This window comes from Centroberyx affinis, unplaced genomic scaffold (genome assembly GCF_046629955.1).
Source record: "Centroberyx affinis isolate AG114_WGS23_722 - 3 ecotype Tasmania unplaced genomic scaffold, CSIRO-AGI_Caff_v1 ptg000678l_1, whole genome shotgun sequence".
Taxonomy (NCBI): Eukaryota; Metazoa; Chordata; class Actinopteri; order Beryciformes; family Berycidae; genus Centroberyx; species Centroberyx affinis.
The window spans coordinates 394,805-410,918 of NW_027279299.1; the positions used below are offsets into that span (position 1 = coordinate 394,805).

At 41.9% G+C, this 16,114-nt stretch overlaps 1 protein-coding gene across 1 annotated transcript in view; it reads right to left on the bottom strand.

The window, feature by feature from the left end:
• Positions 1 to 13,805, bottom strand: part of LOC139643946 (contactin-4-like) — a 50,280-nt gene extending 36,475 nt beyond the window's left edge. Inside the window, exons 1-5 of the mRNA XM_071519267.1 lie at positions 13,688 to 13,805; positions 11,648 to 11,851; positions 6,620 to 6,722; positions 6,115 to 6,299; positions 728 to 867 (exon numbers count right to left, since the gene is read on the bottom strand). Of these exons, the coding sequence (XP_071375368.1) occupies positions 728 to 867; positions 6,115 to 6,299; positions 6,620 to 6,722; positions 11,648 to 11,851; positions 13,688 to 13,805 (750 nt within the window). The remainder of the gene's footprint in view (positions 1 to 727; positions 868 to 6,114; positions 6,300 to 6,619; positions 6,723 to 11,647; positions 11,852 to 13,687) is intronic.
• Between the last annotated feature and the right edge of the window lie 2,309 nt (positions 13,806 to 16,114).

A 16,114-nucleotide genomic window follows, 5' to 3' on the forward strand; every position in this document is an offset into this window, starting at 1 on the left:
CAATCAATCTCCTCCAAATAACCTGGCTATAGGGCCCGATGGATACGATGGAGGAATATGAAATCATGTTTTTGCAAATTTCATAATGGATACTTCACTTCAACAACTGAGTTCTATTGCAGTTGAAGTCAGATAAACAAGTACGCTGGTTGCAGCCTGTGTTCTCCACAACAGACCCATCTCTCAGCATAGCACCCATAATGGGAATTCAGAGAGGGCAGGGTGCTAAAATGAATCTAGGATACACAGTGTTGATATAGAGAATCTTACTTTTTTCTCCTTCGGTGGCACAGGATTAATAACTGCACTCCAGGAGGAGAGATTTAACAAAAGATTAGGGCAGCTCTTACATCATTGTGCTTCCCAGACTAGCGTGAAATACTTGGCTTGTTTGCAGTTCGGTCTTTTAACACAACAAAGCATAGTAGACACAGTGCAATTCCTTCCAAATAAATGCTGTTTTGCAGAAGTGAATAACATAATGCATTGCTGCACAGGAGGAGCCGCGCGGTAATGTAGATGATAATGCATGGTAATTAGGAAGAAAAGCCTGAACAAGCAGCATAACAATGGTGTGAAAATACGGGGTTCCTCACAACGGTGTAGGGACTCGGCAACATTGAGCATGCAGGAAACATGCGTGTCAAAGCCGCTGTCGTGACTCTAACCTTGGAAGCAGAACTCTATCTTACATTATAAAGAGATGCTAGCGCTCGGCAGATCTCACCTCTGCAGGCTCCAGGTTCTCTCCATTTTTCATCCACCTGTAAGAGGGCTTGGGCTTCCCCGTGGCTTTACACTCCCACACCAGTGAGTCATCAATGGGCTTCTGGACATCTTGGGGTTTCTCAATTAGATGAGGAGGGGCTGCAAAGTTCAAAGCATGAGACTGATTAATTGAAAATGTCGATTGGGGATTTTTCGCAGAGATAAAATAATGAATTCATAAACGATCAGTTCTCATTCAGATCCACCATCAGCGGATTGTGCAGAAAACCCTTTCACACATTCAGTTTCTTTTAGTTTCTTAGTGTGCTTATACAAGAGGAAACGTGATGTATACCGGATCCATATACATTAAGGTGGCTATTGGTGGTGCCATAAAATACCGCCACTCAATACTATTTGAGTAAATTATGGTATAATTATACAGGAACAGCATTGATTCTTACTGTGTCATGCAAGTAACTCAAAGCTAGTTAATGATTTAGCAAAAAAAAAAAGAAAAAAGAGGTAAAGCTAGATGGATTTACTCTCTCCAAAGCTTATATACGTTCTGGTTGATGTGTAGGTCAAGCTACTATCATCTTATATCACACAAGGCCACTGGCGGGACAAGAGTAATGGCTGACCACGCTTTTCCATTCCGCAGACCTTACCTATAATGCCACACTCAAGGACTGACCTTTGAGGAGACTTTTCAGTAACAGTACGTACAAATCCTGCTCTAATTGGCTTCTGCTGCACCTTGCCTCCCAGTAACGCAAGATAACACAGTGAGAAATTCAATATTAATTACAAATGCATCCCTACAGTACCTCTGTTCAGCGTGCAGTCTGTGTACAGTATGTGTGTGAGAGGAGTGTGTGTGTGTGTGTGTGTGTGTGTGTTTTTGCGGGTGTTCACAAAGACGCAGAAAGACTGACAGAAAGAGGTGGATGTAAAGAAAGGCTTGCACTTGGGTGGTATTGTGTGTTTATGCTGCAGTCGTGCACAGGTATGGGAGTTCAATGTCAAAATCACTTGACATATCCGCCAGTACAGTATCAAAAATATTGCTGTTTGTAGAACAATACTATGGGCTGGTTAAATCCCTTTGGCAACCAAGGTTGCTGCACAAGGTTGGCTAAGGTCATTAACATTTAACTAGTTTGGAGGCTGTTCTCTTGCCATCCGTGAAATAAGTAAAAGGGCTGCAACTTCCTGACTGAAAACAGCTGAAAGGTGGATATTCTTTTTATTATTATATTATTATTATTCTGTTATTTATTCTGGCTAAAGAGAGGATAAATTCAGGTTATTCTTATCTATGAGGTGTAACATCTACCCCAACCAAAATAGACATTTGGACTGAGAAAGCAAGCCATGTGTGGTTCACAGTGCTACAAAAGAGGCTTAATTAATCTACTTAGGTATCCATTTTTGTACTAGTATCAGTCAACAGTGTCCACACCATGACTGTGTGTATATGTGTATGTGTGTGTGTGTTTTGGATAGAAGAGCCCACTAGACGGGATGGCAGAAAGCTACTCTGAGACTCCATTATCCCCAGTCATTTAGCATCACTTCCATCCATGCTACCGCAATCTTTCCACCGGAGCCTGGCCGGGCCGCCCCACCCCATTGCACCTTGCAGGACCGCATTGTTGTTGTTGTTGTTGTTTTTTTTCCCTCTCTGTCAGGGCCCTTCACTCTATCCCTCACCCGCTGTGAATGTATCGACTCTCAGTCAACGCTTACCAAATGAAAGCAGGCAGCCCAGCGCTGCCTGCACTGGGACAAGCGCAGCACACAATCAGGCCAAACATCAACCGGCTAAAGCAGAGAAGAGACAGAAATTTCTCCTTATCAGTGATATCACTATAAGATAATGCAGCGGGAAGTCTATGAAAACCAAAAGGTAAATACACCTGGGATACTAGCCTGTCACAATATATCAACAAGGAAGCAAATGTCCTTATTTTCTCTGTTTTGTTTTTTTTTTGTTTTTTTGCTCTCAGTAGGTATGATTTGAATGAGGAAATGGAGGCTCAACAGCTCCACATGGGATAGAGGCCAAAATCCTCATGTTCCCTTTCTGTTCTTTTCTGCTTTAGTGATACAATTAATCTAATTTCACCACAGTCTCAAGTAAAAACCAGAGATGTGGCTTTAAAGCCCCAATCCAGTTTAATGTATTTTCTTATTTGAGTACATCAGGACAGGATGAAGCGATGTAAAATATTTTCAATAGTCAGATGCCACCATAAGTAGGAATAAAGGTCCATTTTGATCCAATATGCAATACAAATGTATGCACACAAATTGCAGCAATCAAAAGACACTTTCAAATACATTTAATATACTTGCATTCCAGATTTGGGCTTTAAGACACACAGAAACATTTTTTTTTTTTTTGATAACATGCAAGATAATATTCAAATATTTAGCACAGAACTTTTAACTGGCCATCACTTAATTGCCCCCATAAAGTAATGCCTTAATTTCTTGCTGGCTAACGAAAAGCCCGGCTTTCGTTCCACTGCAGGTTGCAAGGATGTACAAGAGATCCCCTTATCGATTCCCCCATTGGCTTACACTGCTGACGAATGTCTCAAAGGCTTAATTCAAAGGGAGTTTAAAATAAGATTACAGATTTTTATCACCTGGCTACAGACAGCAGGGGAGAGAGAGGGAGAGAGACTGACAAACCACATCAAAAAGCAGTGGACCTGCAGCTCAAAAGGACAAATCAGCCTTGGTGGATCACAGCATGCTCCCAGGCTGTTATAGTGAACGAGGTAAAGAGCTTCCAGGGCTGTTGTAAATAATGGCAAATGGTTTAATGCCCCAAATGAGTTATTTCTGACAGCTGATACAGCATGAGTTAAAGGGGAGGAAAAGCAGCAGAGGGAAAGAGCCTAGTTTAGGTTGGAAGAAAATCAAGAGGTCGTAAATATGAAGCCAGATAAATAGACAAGGCATATAGAAATATGCCCTTTTCTGACTCAAGCAGTCCAATCCACCGGTAATATATCAGCTCTTGTTTTAATATAGGCTACTCTACATATTGGCCAACAATATACTGACCTTATCATATTATTCATATTAGTCCAAGCATCTTTGCAGGCTTTTGTATCTTAAAGTTACGACAACACAGACCGAAAGATTCAAAGTAATAATGACATTTTGATTGATTCGGTAAATCCGATATGATGTGAACGCAGCATAAAAGTAAAAATCTGCCTCTATGCAATATGTTCACAAAAACTTCTGTTTGGCTCAAGTGATCAGGAGTGTCCCTTCTGCCTCTCAAAGGTATCCCCAAAGAAAAAAATAACTTCAGAAGCACACAGAGTAGCCATTTCCCTGCTAGTCCTGTAGACAGAAATGGAGGGGAAGGACGAGACTGTAAAGAAGGGGAAGGCAGACACCATCAATGCACTGAAGCTGTCATAGCTTGTATTCCAGCAACAAATCCACCATTTCTGTGCCATATATTCCTCTGTCACATATCTTGTTGTCATTTCTGAGAAACAAACACACCGCAAACCTAACCAAAAGCCGGTGGCATGTCGGGAGCGTGTTTTTTTTTTTTCCACACCTATTTGGAGAGGTTGTTGTATTTGTACCGCAGGAAGGTTCACAGCCGCTCATAGTCAAAGGACACGAACAGAATCCTACCAGTAAAGGTGGCATGAAGTCGTGAATTGAATCCCACCATTGAATTGAAAGTTTTGCCACCCACACTTCTCACTAGGACCTAGGTCCTTTCCTATATCTACCATTTAATGCTGCAAACACAAGATGACAGGTGGAAACTTTTACCTGCAGGTTCAACGGCCACATGTTCAATTCCAAACTCGAACAAAAGTTTTGCAAGAATCTAGAGAGTAAACCCACTAGTGATTCTTGCCTAAAACGAACCTTTTCTACCCACTTCCCTGAAATGGTTTGAAACCTGTCAGGTGTCAGAATGCTGTTTTGAAGTCTTATTTGTCATAATCTTGAGACAGCGGCGGTTTTGGCGCTCGGTGTGGGTAAATGAAAGCAGCAGTCAAAGGCGACCTGCAGCCTCGCTCACCAGTGAGCTCCCACTCTGTATCTGTGCTGCTGTACTGTGACTAATGTGCGGATGCCCTAACAAGGGAGGGCCAGGCTGCAGTGGTGAGGGGAACACGGCGGGGGGGGGGGGCGAGAGGGAAGACAGAGGGAAATGGGGTGGGGGAAATTCAATTGGACGTCTCGTTTGAGCAACTTAACAAATGTACGTTTTGTGGCTTGCAGTGAGTGATCCGCATTGTGTGGAAAATAAACAAGGGAACAACAAGTAGGCTTAAACATACAGAGAGCCCGATGCAGTATTTTTATAAATGGGTCATTAGGCATGCAGCAGAGAGAAATACCAGAAGGAAGACAGAAATCCCTAAGGTGCGGATAGCCTACAGGTACATTCTTAATAGGACATCTTGTATGAACAATGCCATCACACAGCTACGACTTGAACATTAGTCACGACCATGCATTTGGGAGTCCATAATAATTGTTTAACTGCTAAAACATCAAACCCCCATAGTATAGGACTGTTCATTGAAATTCGCATCAGCTGCTATAATAAACAATAGAAATGCCATTTGCTATAGACAGAGGATAAAGCATGTTTACCACTGCTGGATTTAAGGAAAGCAAGTGCAATCCAAATGTCAAAGTTTTAGCTTTAGACTAGCATTTTTTCTTGATTCAATAAATCCTTATTCAGAGAATAGTGCACAAACAGTGCATGTACGAAAGACAAAGTAACAGACAGGAAGGTTTATAAAATATCCATCATCATCATTACTGTCAACTGAGGATTTGAGCTTCCTTTTTCAGATGTTGGATATCTCATTTTGGTGGACTGCACTTTCCAGGCATTGGTTATCATGACTTCTAGCATCTGGAATTACTAGGTGTGACTCCAGCCACTGATCAGTAACAATGAGTGAATCTACTAACCCTCTTCCCGTTCATCCAGATGCTGCGGTGCAGCTTATGTCCCTGACATATGTGCCTCTGGTCTAAGTATAGTACATTTAACGGCTTTGATCTCCAGTCAAGTTGGATGTCAATCACGGTGCCATCTGGTGGAACCCAATACAAGGCTCACCAACAAGGTCACATCCAAGGGCTCAGCCTCATCCGCATCACTCCTTTAATCTGGATCAAAATATTAGAGGCATCATGGCTGACAGCCTTTAATCATTCTGATGCGGCGTTGCGGCGAGCCTCCCTCTCCATGTATGCGGCTCTGTCGATCGCCATCGTCTGCGTTATGAGGCCGGTCTGTGTCTGCCTCTGCCGTCTTCTCAGTCTGAGCGGATATGACAGGTGCGGCGCGCGGCTGGTCAAATATTCATGCGCTACAGGATCACCTACCGTAGAAAGAGAGCTTCCCTTTCACTGTGTTCATTCCCCTGGAGTTCTCGGCCACACACTCGTATGTGCCGGCGTCCTCCTGCTGGAAATACGGGATTTCCAGGACGCCGCTGGCTTTCCTCATGTCCACTTTCCTGGCGAACGGGACGCCGTCCACTCTCCTCCAGTTTATAGAGGGTACAGGACTGGTGAAAAGAGACATGAGGAAGCTTCAGTACAAATGTTTAATAATCTACCATGGTCATATTAGGATTATTAGCCCTCTACCTACTCCTGCACTCTGGGATTCAGCAGACTGAGTTACAAAACAGTGTTTTAACTAAAGACTCCTACACCACAACATATGCCCTCTAAGTAATTTCTTAGATGTGCAGCCTAGCTTGAAACACATGAGGACTGGCAGAAAGTGGTGAAACACATGAAAAATATCCCGCTGCTTGTCTAGTAATATTTTTCTTTTCATGTGCTGGTTGAGCATGCTAAGCCCGACATAGTGTGCGCTTACTTTCCTAGAGCGAAGCACTCCAGTTTCACAGTGGATCCTTTGGCAACGTGGACAACCTCTGGAAACTGAACTTCAATCTTTGGCTCGTATTCCCCCATCACACCTGAAAGAGAAATGCAAATGAGCAAAACGGCGAGTGAAAAAAAGAAGCTGAAAAACTTTCGTAATACTCAGTGTTCGTCAAGTTAAACAGCTCCTCTGAAAGCTTTAAAAGCATTAGTTGTGGCTTGTGCTGCTGCTATACAATTACTGAAAACCTGTTTCAAGTACAGAACCTCTTTCGCTAAGCTGAAATATTTTTAACTTCCAACGCTCGGCGATCTGAGCGCCCGAAAACATGCCCTGCTCACAGCGCTGTCACGGAACGCTTTCCCATTGAAAATAATGAGAAAAACAGCCCAAAATACAGCTCCCCAGTGGACATGCAACCTATTGATGATGAATGGAAAAACAACTTTGAGAATTCATAGAAGGTTTGAGCTTTTACATGAGATTTATCTTGTTGTAGTGCTAACAGCTATGAACCAGAAAATGGGCCCATAAAATCCCCCTGGGTGCTGCCACTGTGTCTACAAAGCGTCCCATTCACTGTCGGCGGAGCAGCTCTGGTGGATTATAATACTGCCGCCGTGCATGCTAAAAATCTCCGGATAGACGGGAGAATGGGAATATCGGCTCTCTGGCATTCCAGCTTCGGGAGAGACTTAATTCTTGTTCGTAAATCAAGACTGGAGTGTCTAAAAACATAGCGATGGCACATGCGAATTTTGTTTTTCCCCTTAAATCACATTAAGGGGAATTATATCAACGCGCTTGTAATTGGGTGCGCTTTTCATTTCCCCTACCGCCACCGATTCTCAGACGCCGCTATTTTAAACCACTCTCGTCCAACAGCGCAACACAATGTGTTTTTCCCCCGTCGCTGTAATTCAAGGCTGTGTTGCACAAATGGCTCTTGAGATGGAGGAAACAGGCCAATTTCATCTGGTTGATTTGGTGAGGCATGTGTTATCAGGATGGTTCCCTGACTGACTGTGAAAGCTAATTCAGATCCTTATCACAACTGTCTCACGGCGGAATGTAACCACAGCCCCTATCACACATGTTAAACCAGACAGGTGGAAGCGGGCGGGTAATTGTCTCATACCATAACCTTTTGTAGGGGGCACCCGTTTAATGTGCCCCCCCACCCAGCACCCCACCCCACCCCACCCAGCGACTGTAATGTAAGAGCTGATTATTGATGCTTTGTTGCTAGGCCGCTAGTCCCGGTGCCTCGGTAAAATAAAGGTAGAATGAAAAAAAAAAAAAAAGGAAGAGAGAAGGCGAGGAGGGGGAGCGCTCCGGAGTCGCTTGGAAAAACTATTTCTCAAAACACGCCGTATATTCCCAGCTGTGTCTCCCTCTGAAAAAAACAGTGGAGTAAGAAATTTGCAGAATTCATTCCCCAAGGAAGGAACTCTCTTGCCCTACATCCATTCATACATATAGTGACATATTTTAATCCATTCATACATATAGTAACATATATTAATCCATTCATACATATACTGACATATATAAACAGTATTAAATGATAGCAGAAAAGTGACAGGCAAGTTGACTGTTTTTTAAACATTATAAGGTATTGCTAGTGTGTTTAGTCAAATAAAGTAATACATAAAATACAGTATTTGTTTTTTATTTCAGATGCATTAAAAGTTAACCGGGGAAAAGTTGCGATTATGAGAGCAATGTTTTGTGATATTCTTCATTACTGCCTGTGGCAATATTAGATGAGACACCATACTGAAACTATTTCTCTTGGTAGAGTAAATATTGTCTTTCATAGTCTTGAGAGGCAATACAAATAACAACAACAACAACAATAATAATCATAATAATCACAATAATAATCATTGTTCTTATCAAAGTTACAAGTGCTGTTTGATAAAAGAATAATTTATTCATGTATCCACTATGGAGTATGTTTTTATTGCACCAAATCAAATGTAATTAATTGGATGACAAAAGGCCATGAAAATAAAGCCATAAAAAACATTAACTTCATGCGTCTTCTGCTGCATTACATTAAATATGGTGAGGAACATCCTTCTGGGACAAAAGCCTACAATTAGATTATGTGCCGACAATGACCTTTCCTCTGGAGTGCCTTGATAAGGCCAGCCTAAAGCATCAGATCCACATGCTAAAGGACATGCTGAAATTAGCAAAGAAAGAGCTAATTAACCTTTACATTTCATTTGTATTCCTTAAAACCACTTGTCCTAGTTTCAATTACCAACAAAACAAGTTTGGCTTTTTTTTTTCCATGGCCTTGAGCAGTCCAAGTTTTCAGCATCCACTGTATCAAGGAGCTATTCAAAGCATAAATAAAAACAGAGGGAAAACATCACCCAAAAAAACATGACGAAATTGGCTAGGAATTATGCATGCACAAATAAAACTATAGCAAATAACATGCACATTCAAGAGGCTTTGAAGTTGCGTCACAAATCTCCTAGCAGCCAATCTGGAGCCATCACGGAGGTCCAGTGGAGAATATTGACTGTACACATAACAGCCTGGCTAGAAAGAAGGAGATATTTGAAAAAGACTGTTTTGGTGTGGGTGTAGGTCAAATCAGTTATGTTTTAAGTAAAAATGAATATTCTGACAAGGTAGATTTGTTTCTAAATTTGGCTAACTGTCTTGTCTTTAGCCCTAGTCTACTCCAAAACACTGAGTTGCAGCAGGTATGTTACCTGAACAAACAGTTGTTTTTTTGGTAGCTAGCTAAGTAGAATAAAGAATATAGAAATAGGTTCTTCATCAGTGTTTCATCAGGGAAACGCTGATGTAGGCTTAGTGCTGAAACACTTTTGTTTCTTAGGCAAGGCAAGGCAGCTTTATTTGTATAGCACATTTCATACACTGAGGCAATTCAAAGTGCTTTACAGAGTAATAAAAAATACAGTAAAAGATTTACAATTAAAAAGTGCAAAAGTACAGACAAGAGATACAAAAGATAAAAGACTTAAAAAGTAAACTAGTGCAGTTCAAATCAAGTGAAATAGAAAGATAAAAGAACACAACAAATATTCCCACTTTTAGATGCACATTGTTAGTGAACCAATATGTTTTTCTTTCATTTTCTTATCCCCTGTTATTCCTGATTCTACTCTTGATCTGATATTTACGTCAGATCTCACTGCCTAAGGCAGACGAGAATCATAGATTCTCCTCTTGGTCCACAGATGGATGAGAATCATACAGGGTAAAGATAAAGCTCTGTCATCTAGCTCTTTTGAGTTCCTAGATAAAGCTCTGTCATCTAGCTCTTGAGTTCCTAGATAGGCTCTATCATCTAGCTCTTGAGTTCCTAGATAAGCTCTGTCATCTAGCTCTTGAGTTCCTAGATAAGCTCTATCATCTAGCTCTTGAGTTCCTAGATAAGCTCTATCATCTAGCTCTTTTGAGTTCCTAGATAAAGCTCTGTCATCTAGCTCTTGAATTCCTAGCTAAAGCTCTGCCATCTAGCTCTTGAGTTCCTAGATAAGCTCTGTCATCTAGCTCTTGAGTTCCTAGATAAAACTCTGCCATCTAGCTCTTGAGTTCCTAGGTAAGCTCTGTCATCTAGCTCTTTTGAGTTCCTAGATACTCAGCCCCCCCCACATATAGTGTTCACTCATGCGCAAGTAAGCATTACCCGGACAAGATGAATTCAAATTCGTACTTGCTCGTACAGGCTATTTAAAAGCTAAGCTAAAATGAAGGCTATTTAAAAGCTAAGCTGAAAAGATACGTTTTTAGCCATTACAGAGTAGAGTAAGCAGTGTAAAATAGGAAAGTTTTAAGCTTTGACTTAAAAGAGGTCAGAGTCGGGGCTTGTCTAATATCATCTGGGAGGTTATTCCAGGTCTGTGTTGCGTGATAACGAAACGCTGCTTCACCATGTTTTGTTCTAACTCTTGGGCCAGCCAGTAGGCCAGCCCCAGATGTCCTAAGGGTCCTAGAAGGTTCATATGGCATAAGCATGTCAGAGGTGTATTTGGGCCCAGAGCCACAGAGTGATTTGTAGACAAGCAGCAAGATTTTGAAATCAATTCTCTGAGTGACTGGTAGCCAGTGTAAGGATTTTAGAACTGGTGTAATGTGGTCGTATTTCCTAGTTTTCGTCAGGACCCTGGCCGCGGTGTTCTGAATAAATTGGAGTTGCCAAAGAGCCTTTTTTGAAAGCCCTGTGAACTGTGAAATCCAATCTACTGGAAATAAAGGCGTGGCCTTACTAGGTCTTGTTTGGACATTATTCCTCTGACTCTTGCAATATTTTTTAGATTGTTCAGCGTTAAAAAGTACTAAGTTGTTGGTGAACAACTTTTTCAATAACTTTACCTAAAAACGGTAAGTTTGATATAGGTCGATAGCTCTTCTTTAGGAGAGGCTTAATGACTGCAGTTTTGAAAGCCTTTGGAAAAATGCCAGATTGGAGAGAACTGTTAACTACAAGTATTAGTTCTTCTACCAGGCTGCTCAAAACTGTTTTAAGGACACTAGTGGGTAAAAAATCAAGGCAACAGGTGGATGATTTGAGATTGGAGACAATTTCTTCGAGTGTTTTGTCGTCAATGGGATTAAATCTTAGCTTGTTGCTGTGCATACAATAAACTTTTGTAATTCATTTGGTTGTGCGGACTTCCATCCTTTTTCAGCTAGCTAACTAGCCAGCAGACTACTTAAGCAACGCAACTGATGTTAATGTTTACATGTTAGTTTTTTCTAGATACATTAGCTAGTGCACAAATCATAAATGTTTACAACCACAGTGGTTAACTGACCAGATCAGTTCCCAATCAAAAACAGCAAAGAGATGAAACTATTTAATTCAGTTGGGACGGCCAAGCTGTACTTTTAGAAATAGAATCAGTTGTTCACAGGCACCGTGGCCCAAGAGCTGAGGACTTCCAATATGGCTGCCAGAGTCTGTGTTATGTTAGCTGAAAGCCTGATACAGCACTGAGTATTTTGTGGGTGCTACAAGCAGCTCACCATCACTACGCAGCACTAGTGGAGTGGGCGGGCCCTGGACCCGGGTCTTCGTGACTGTGTTGGTCACCACGCAGGTGTAGTTGCCCACATCAGAGGGCTCCACTTTGGCGATGTACAGATTCCCCGTCTCCTGGGAGATAAAGCGGCGAGTATCCTGCTTCACAAATGTGGGGTACTCATTAAAAATCCAGGAAAACATCAGATCTGTGGAAAAAGAAGAGGGGAGAAGAAGTTTGAGTTCATGAGACGGGGGGGGGGGGGGGGGGGGATGGGGGGGGGATGGGGGGCACGAGCCAGGGCGGGGTGGAGTACTGGAAGATATTTTGGTTGTACGGTGTGAGGTTCAGGATATTTCCATAATTTGTAGACCTCCTGAGGGAAGTGAAAATGGCCACAAAGTTATATCACGCTAAGGTGAAAATTAATGACGGTCAGCGCCTGTGAGAGGTTACAGGCCTATGTAATTATCTGGACTCATTTCAAATGAACATTTTTCATGTGGATGAGGTCTGAATACACAACTATTGTGGATCTGGTCGAAATTAGGGCCTGTCACTGAAATCTGATGTTGATTCATTGTCATTTTACCCATTCATTTTACACTGAAATGCAACAAAACGGACACAGAATCCATGTACATTCAATCCAAGTTAATTTGTCGGTTTTTGGTATGATCTCACATTGAATCAATAAGAAACCAAACCCTGTGGTGTCTGCAGCAAGGCTTCTGTGGCGACATGCCAGTAAAACACCATGCTAATTTCAGCTCCTCTTAGCCTGGAAAATCAAGGCTGACTGGGGTTGCAATTGGTTTTCAAGTCACCACCTTCACCAATTTCTAACAGCGACAACAAAACATTTAATATCCCTTAATATTACAAGTTTGCATGAATGGGTTTTTTAAATCAAGTGATACTGACATGATGGTCATGAACAGATGGCATATGAACAATAAAAGGGCTGTAACAGCTACTGAAACACACAATCAACATTATGTTGCTGTCCAGGGTTGATCCAGAATTGCTAATTAGAAAAAGTGACAATTTATCCTTCGTCCAAGCACTCAAAATTTGACAGAAGTTGTGAATATATGTCAAGATGTTGATTGGTCCCAAACAGAAGCATTAAACATCCTGTTGCAGTCACAAAATGATTTGAATATCCTAAGTGTACCAGTATTTCTAAAACGCTTCCTCAATAGTGACATTTCAAACCTCTCGGAGAAAAGAGCAAAAGGTGTGACTTATGACTGAATGGAACGTGGGGCATCATGTTGGCAAGTAGCTGTCAAGTTGCTAAAATCAATGAGCATTCTTGAAGTTGAAATGCGAGCATATCCCCAATGTCACATCATTGTGTCGGAGTATTTCAAAATGAGCAAAACACATATTTTGAAGTCTTGAGATCCATGGGCCGAAGGATTTACTGACACTGACGAAAAATGATTCTCTTTTATACAGGACTCTATGAATGGCTTCTGAGCATTCAAGGTACTTCTGAGAAGGATGTCGGAATCATCATCATCATCATCATCAGCAGTACCAACACCAGAACCTACATTTTCACGTGTCGAACAGGTGAAACTGCCGTGTCCAATTTGTACTATTGTCACATAATCCAATTTGTGGTGGAGAAACGTAATCTTCACATAATTCGCGAGGTCAGGCTCAATTTATATTAGATCTACTGCCGGTGACTTCTTCACGTTATCTGTGTCAGTCTGTGTCATCAAATCTGAATGTTCTGACGTAATCAGCTCCGGTGGACTCCTGCAGCCAGTCTAATTGACAGGAACGCACTGTCACCCTGCTGAGCCTAATCAAAACCTCCCACTTGTTAGCCCACTAGTAATTAAACAAAGCAGTCTTGGAGGATCCCTTCCCTTAGCCTCCCTGACTGCCTGGCCATTTATCACAGCGTGTTCCCAAACTCCAGCTGGCTGTTAGGAGCAGGTACTGTACGGGGGGAGCGTTAGAGGCGGCCGATCGACAGCGCTCTGAGCCCGGTCTCGGGTTTGGCTGACGTGTGTGTGTGTCGAGCTGAACACAGGAGAGGTCCGAGGGGACGCGGGACACTTCAAGGCAGGATAAGGCATGTCGTTTGTGTTCGTTTCCTCTCCGGTGCTTTCGGGCTGAGGCTGCACCTGCTCTCGTTCCATGTTTAAAAGCCATACGAATATATGGCACGACATGAGCCGCACAATACCACAGAGAGCGGAAACATAATGAGATGCCTCACACAGCTGGCCGAACGCTTGTCACAATATCATCAAAAGCATTGATTTTATGGTATCACCGGTTCTACAATATTCCTTAGTATAAATATAGGAATTCTCAGAGACAAGTCATAGTTAGAGAAGAAATCCAGCTGCCCTGGGAAATCAATATAAATATATTAGGCCTATGTGTGCAGAGTAAACAGCATTACAATCATCGCCATGGTGACAGGTAAAAAAAAGCTTAATCAGTATTATGAGCAGGAGCCTTTGTACATCAGCTCAAATTGACAATTCATAAGTTGATTTATTAGTCTTTGTTTACTTAAATCTAAAACACTGATGTTGCCAAGGCATTTTCTAGGTGGAAGAGAAAAAACTCTCTAAATAGTCTCAATATAACCTTCTTTCTAAAAGGTAAATTTCCAGTGAATCTATTCGTCTGTTAGGTGTGTAAGATAACCTTGTGCATGTTCGTATCATTTGCAAAGTGTGGGCAGATCTTGATCCATTTGAGAGAAGTCCCTGAAGACTACGGTGTGGTTTTCCACTGGACTGCTGAGGTTACAGATCACTTTGCACAAGTCACAATGAATGAAGGGGCTTCAGTCATATGGACCTAGAGGCCTAGGAGTAGATTCACAGGACAAACCCGCTCACTGAATATGCAAAGTCTGAATAGGATGCGCAGGTCAAATGTGCATATCTCCTCCTAAGACCCCACCCAAATTGATCTGTGATAACGTAAACATGGTGCAGGAAGACAAAGACACTAAGCAGATCGATCATACTTTATGATAGCCCGAAAAGTAAAAGACACACCATGCAAAGATGCAAAGAAAAACAGACAAGCAACACTGAATCTGTTGACTGCAAATGTCAGTCAAAGGTGTGAGTAGGCAGTTTCATATAGAGACAGATTTAAATGAATAAATCTCTAAAAAGTTCAATTGTGAAATGTTAGCATAAATAAATCATTTATCATTAAATCAATGATAACCTTTAAGTACGTTTAACATCAGCATTTTTACTCAGTATGTCAAGAATTTTTTTTTTTTTTTGGTACATTTATTAATTTAATTTATCGTTGCAAGATATGGTGTGTACAGTGAGATAAATAAATCTGTCAGCTTCACCCGTCAAAGGCCATCCATCAGACGGAGGAATGATCGGCTAAGTTTCACAGAACTGCCTACAGGCCCTGCTACAGTCTTAATCAATTGGGTTTGTACATTTCGGTCTATTTGGTGTAGAAGCTCCTCCAGGTTCACGAATGCGGCGTCGTCGATGTCGACAGTGAAACACGAATGCATGCACTGCATCCTCAGCTGATAGCTAATTTGAAGTAGATAATATAGATGATAACTGAACAGAGACTGCTACAGTGCATTGTCCATTTCCATAATGGGTGCAATCATACAAATGGGTGATGAGAGCGAATGATTGGAAATGCTTATACTGGTAGCCCTCATGTATCTATTACTGTCAGTGATGTAGGCCAGCAGTTTGGAACCAGCCTTGGCTTTGCTCAGTGAAACTAATGTGATTAATATCTACACAATGCAGCCCTAGAACAAAGCCAGGCAATGACAGCATCCCTGCAGGGTCTGCCCCAACCGCTAAAAACAATGCATATTCATTTGAACACAGGCAATTATTATGACAAGGGTGAACAACAACAAAAAAACAGGTCTGTGCCAAAAAATCAGAGCAAGCCATCTATCAATCCAAAAGGAGCAGCGGTGCAGCTTTATCGAACTGATACGTCAGCTTGTTCCTATTTACTGGCTAATTCAAATGAGGGGAAGGGTTGGCATCATCATATGTTATCAGTATCAGCTGCCTCATCATTTGGTATAAATAATACATGTAAAGCAATAAACAATATGCATATTTAATCAGCGAGTTAGTAGGGCGTCGGCACGCTGCAAACAATAAACAAACTTAGAACAAAACGGTCCCCACTAGCCCCGTTCCAGGCTGAATAATTCTCTGATTACAGGCGGCGGTGCTGTGGCATTACAGTCGTGAGTAGGAGGGGGTTGCTGGGTAGTCAGGCAGGGGACAGCACACTGATCTGGTACAACATGAACTACTTTCTCTAAAATATTTTCCCGGTCCAGGGAAACGGAGCGCTCGGCGTGGCCACACACTGAACCCGACGGAGAGAACAAAAACTCACAATTTGGTCCGATTAGAATCTACAGCTTCGGCGAATTAGGAGAGCCTCTCCGAAACAAGGTCCCGCACTG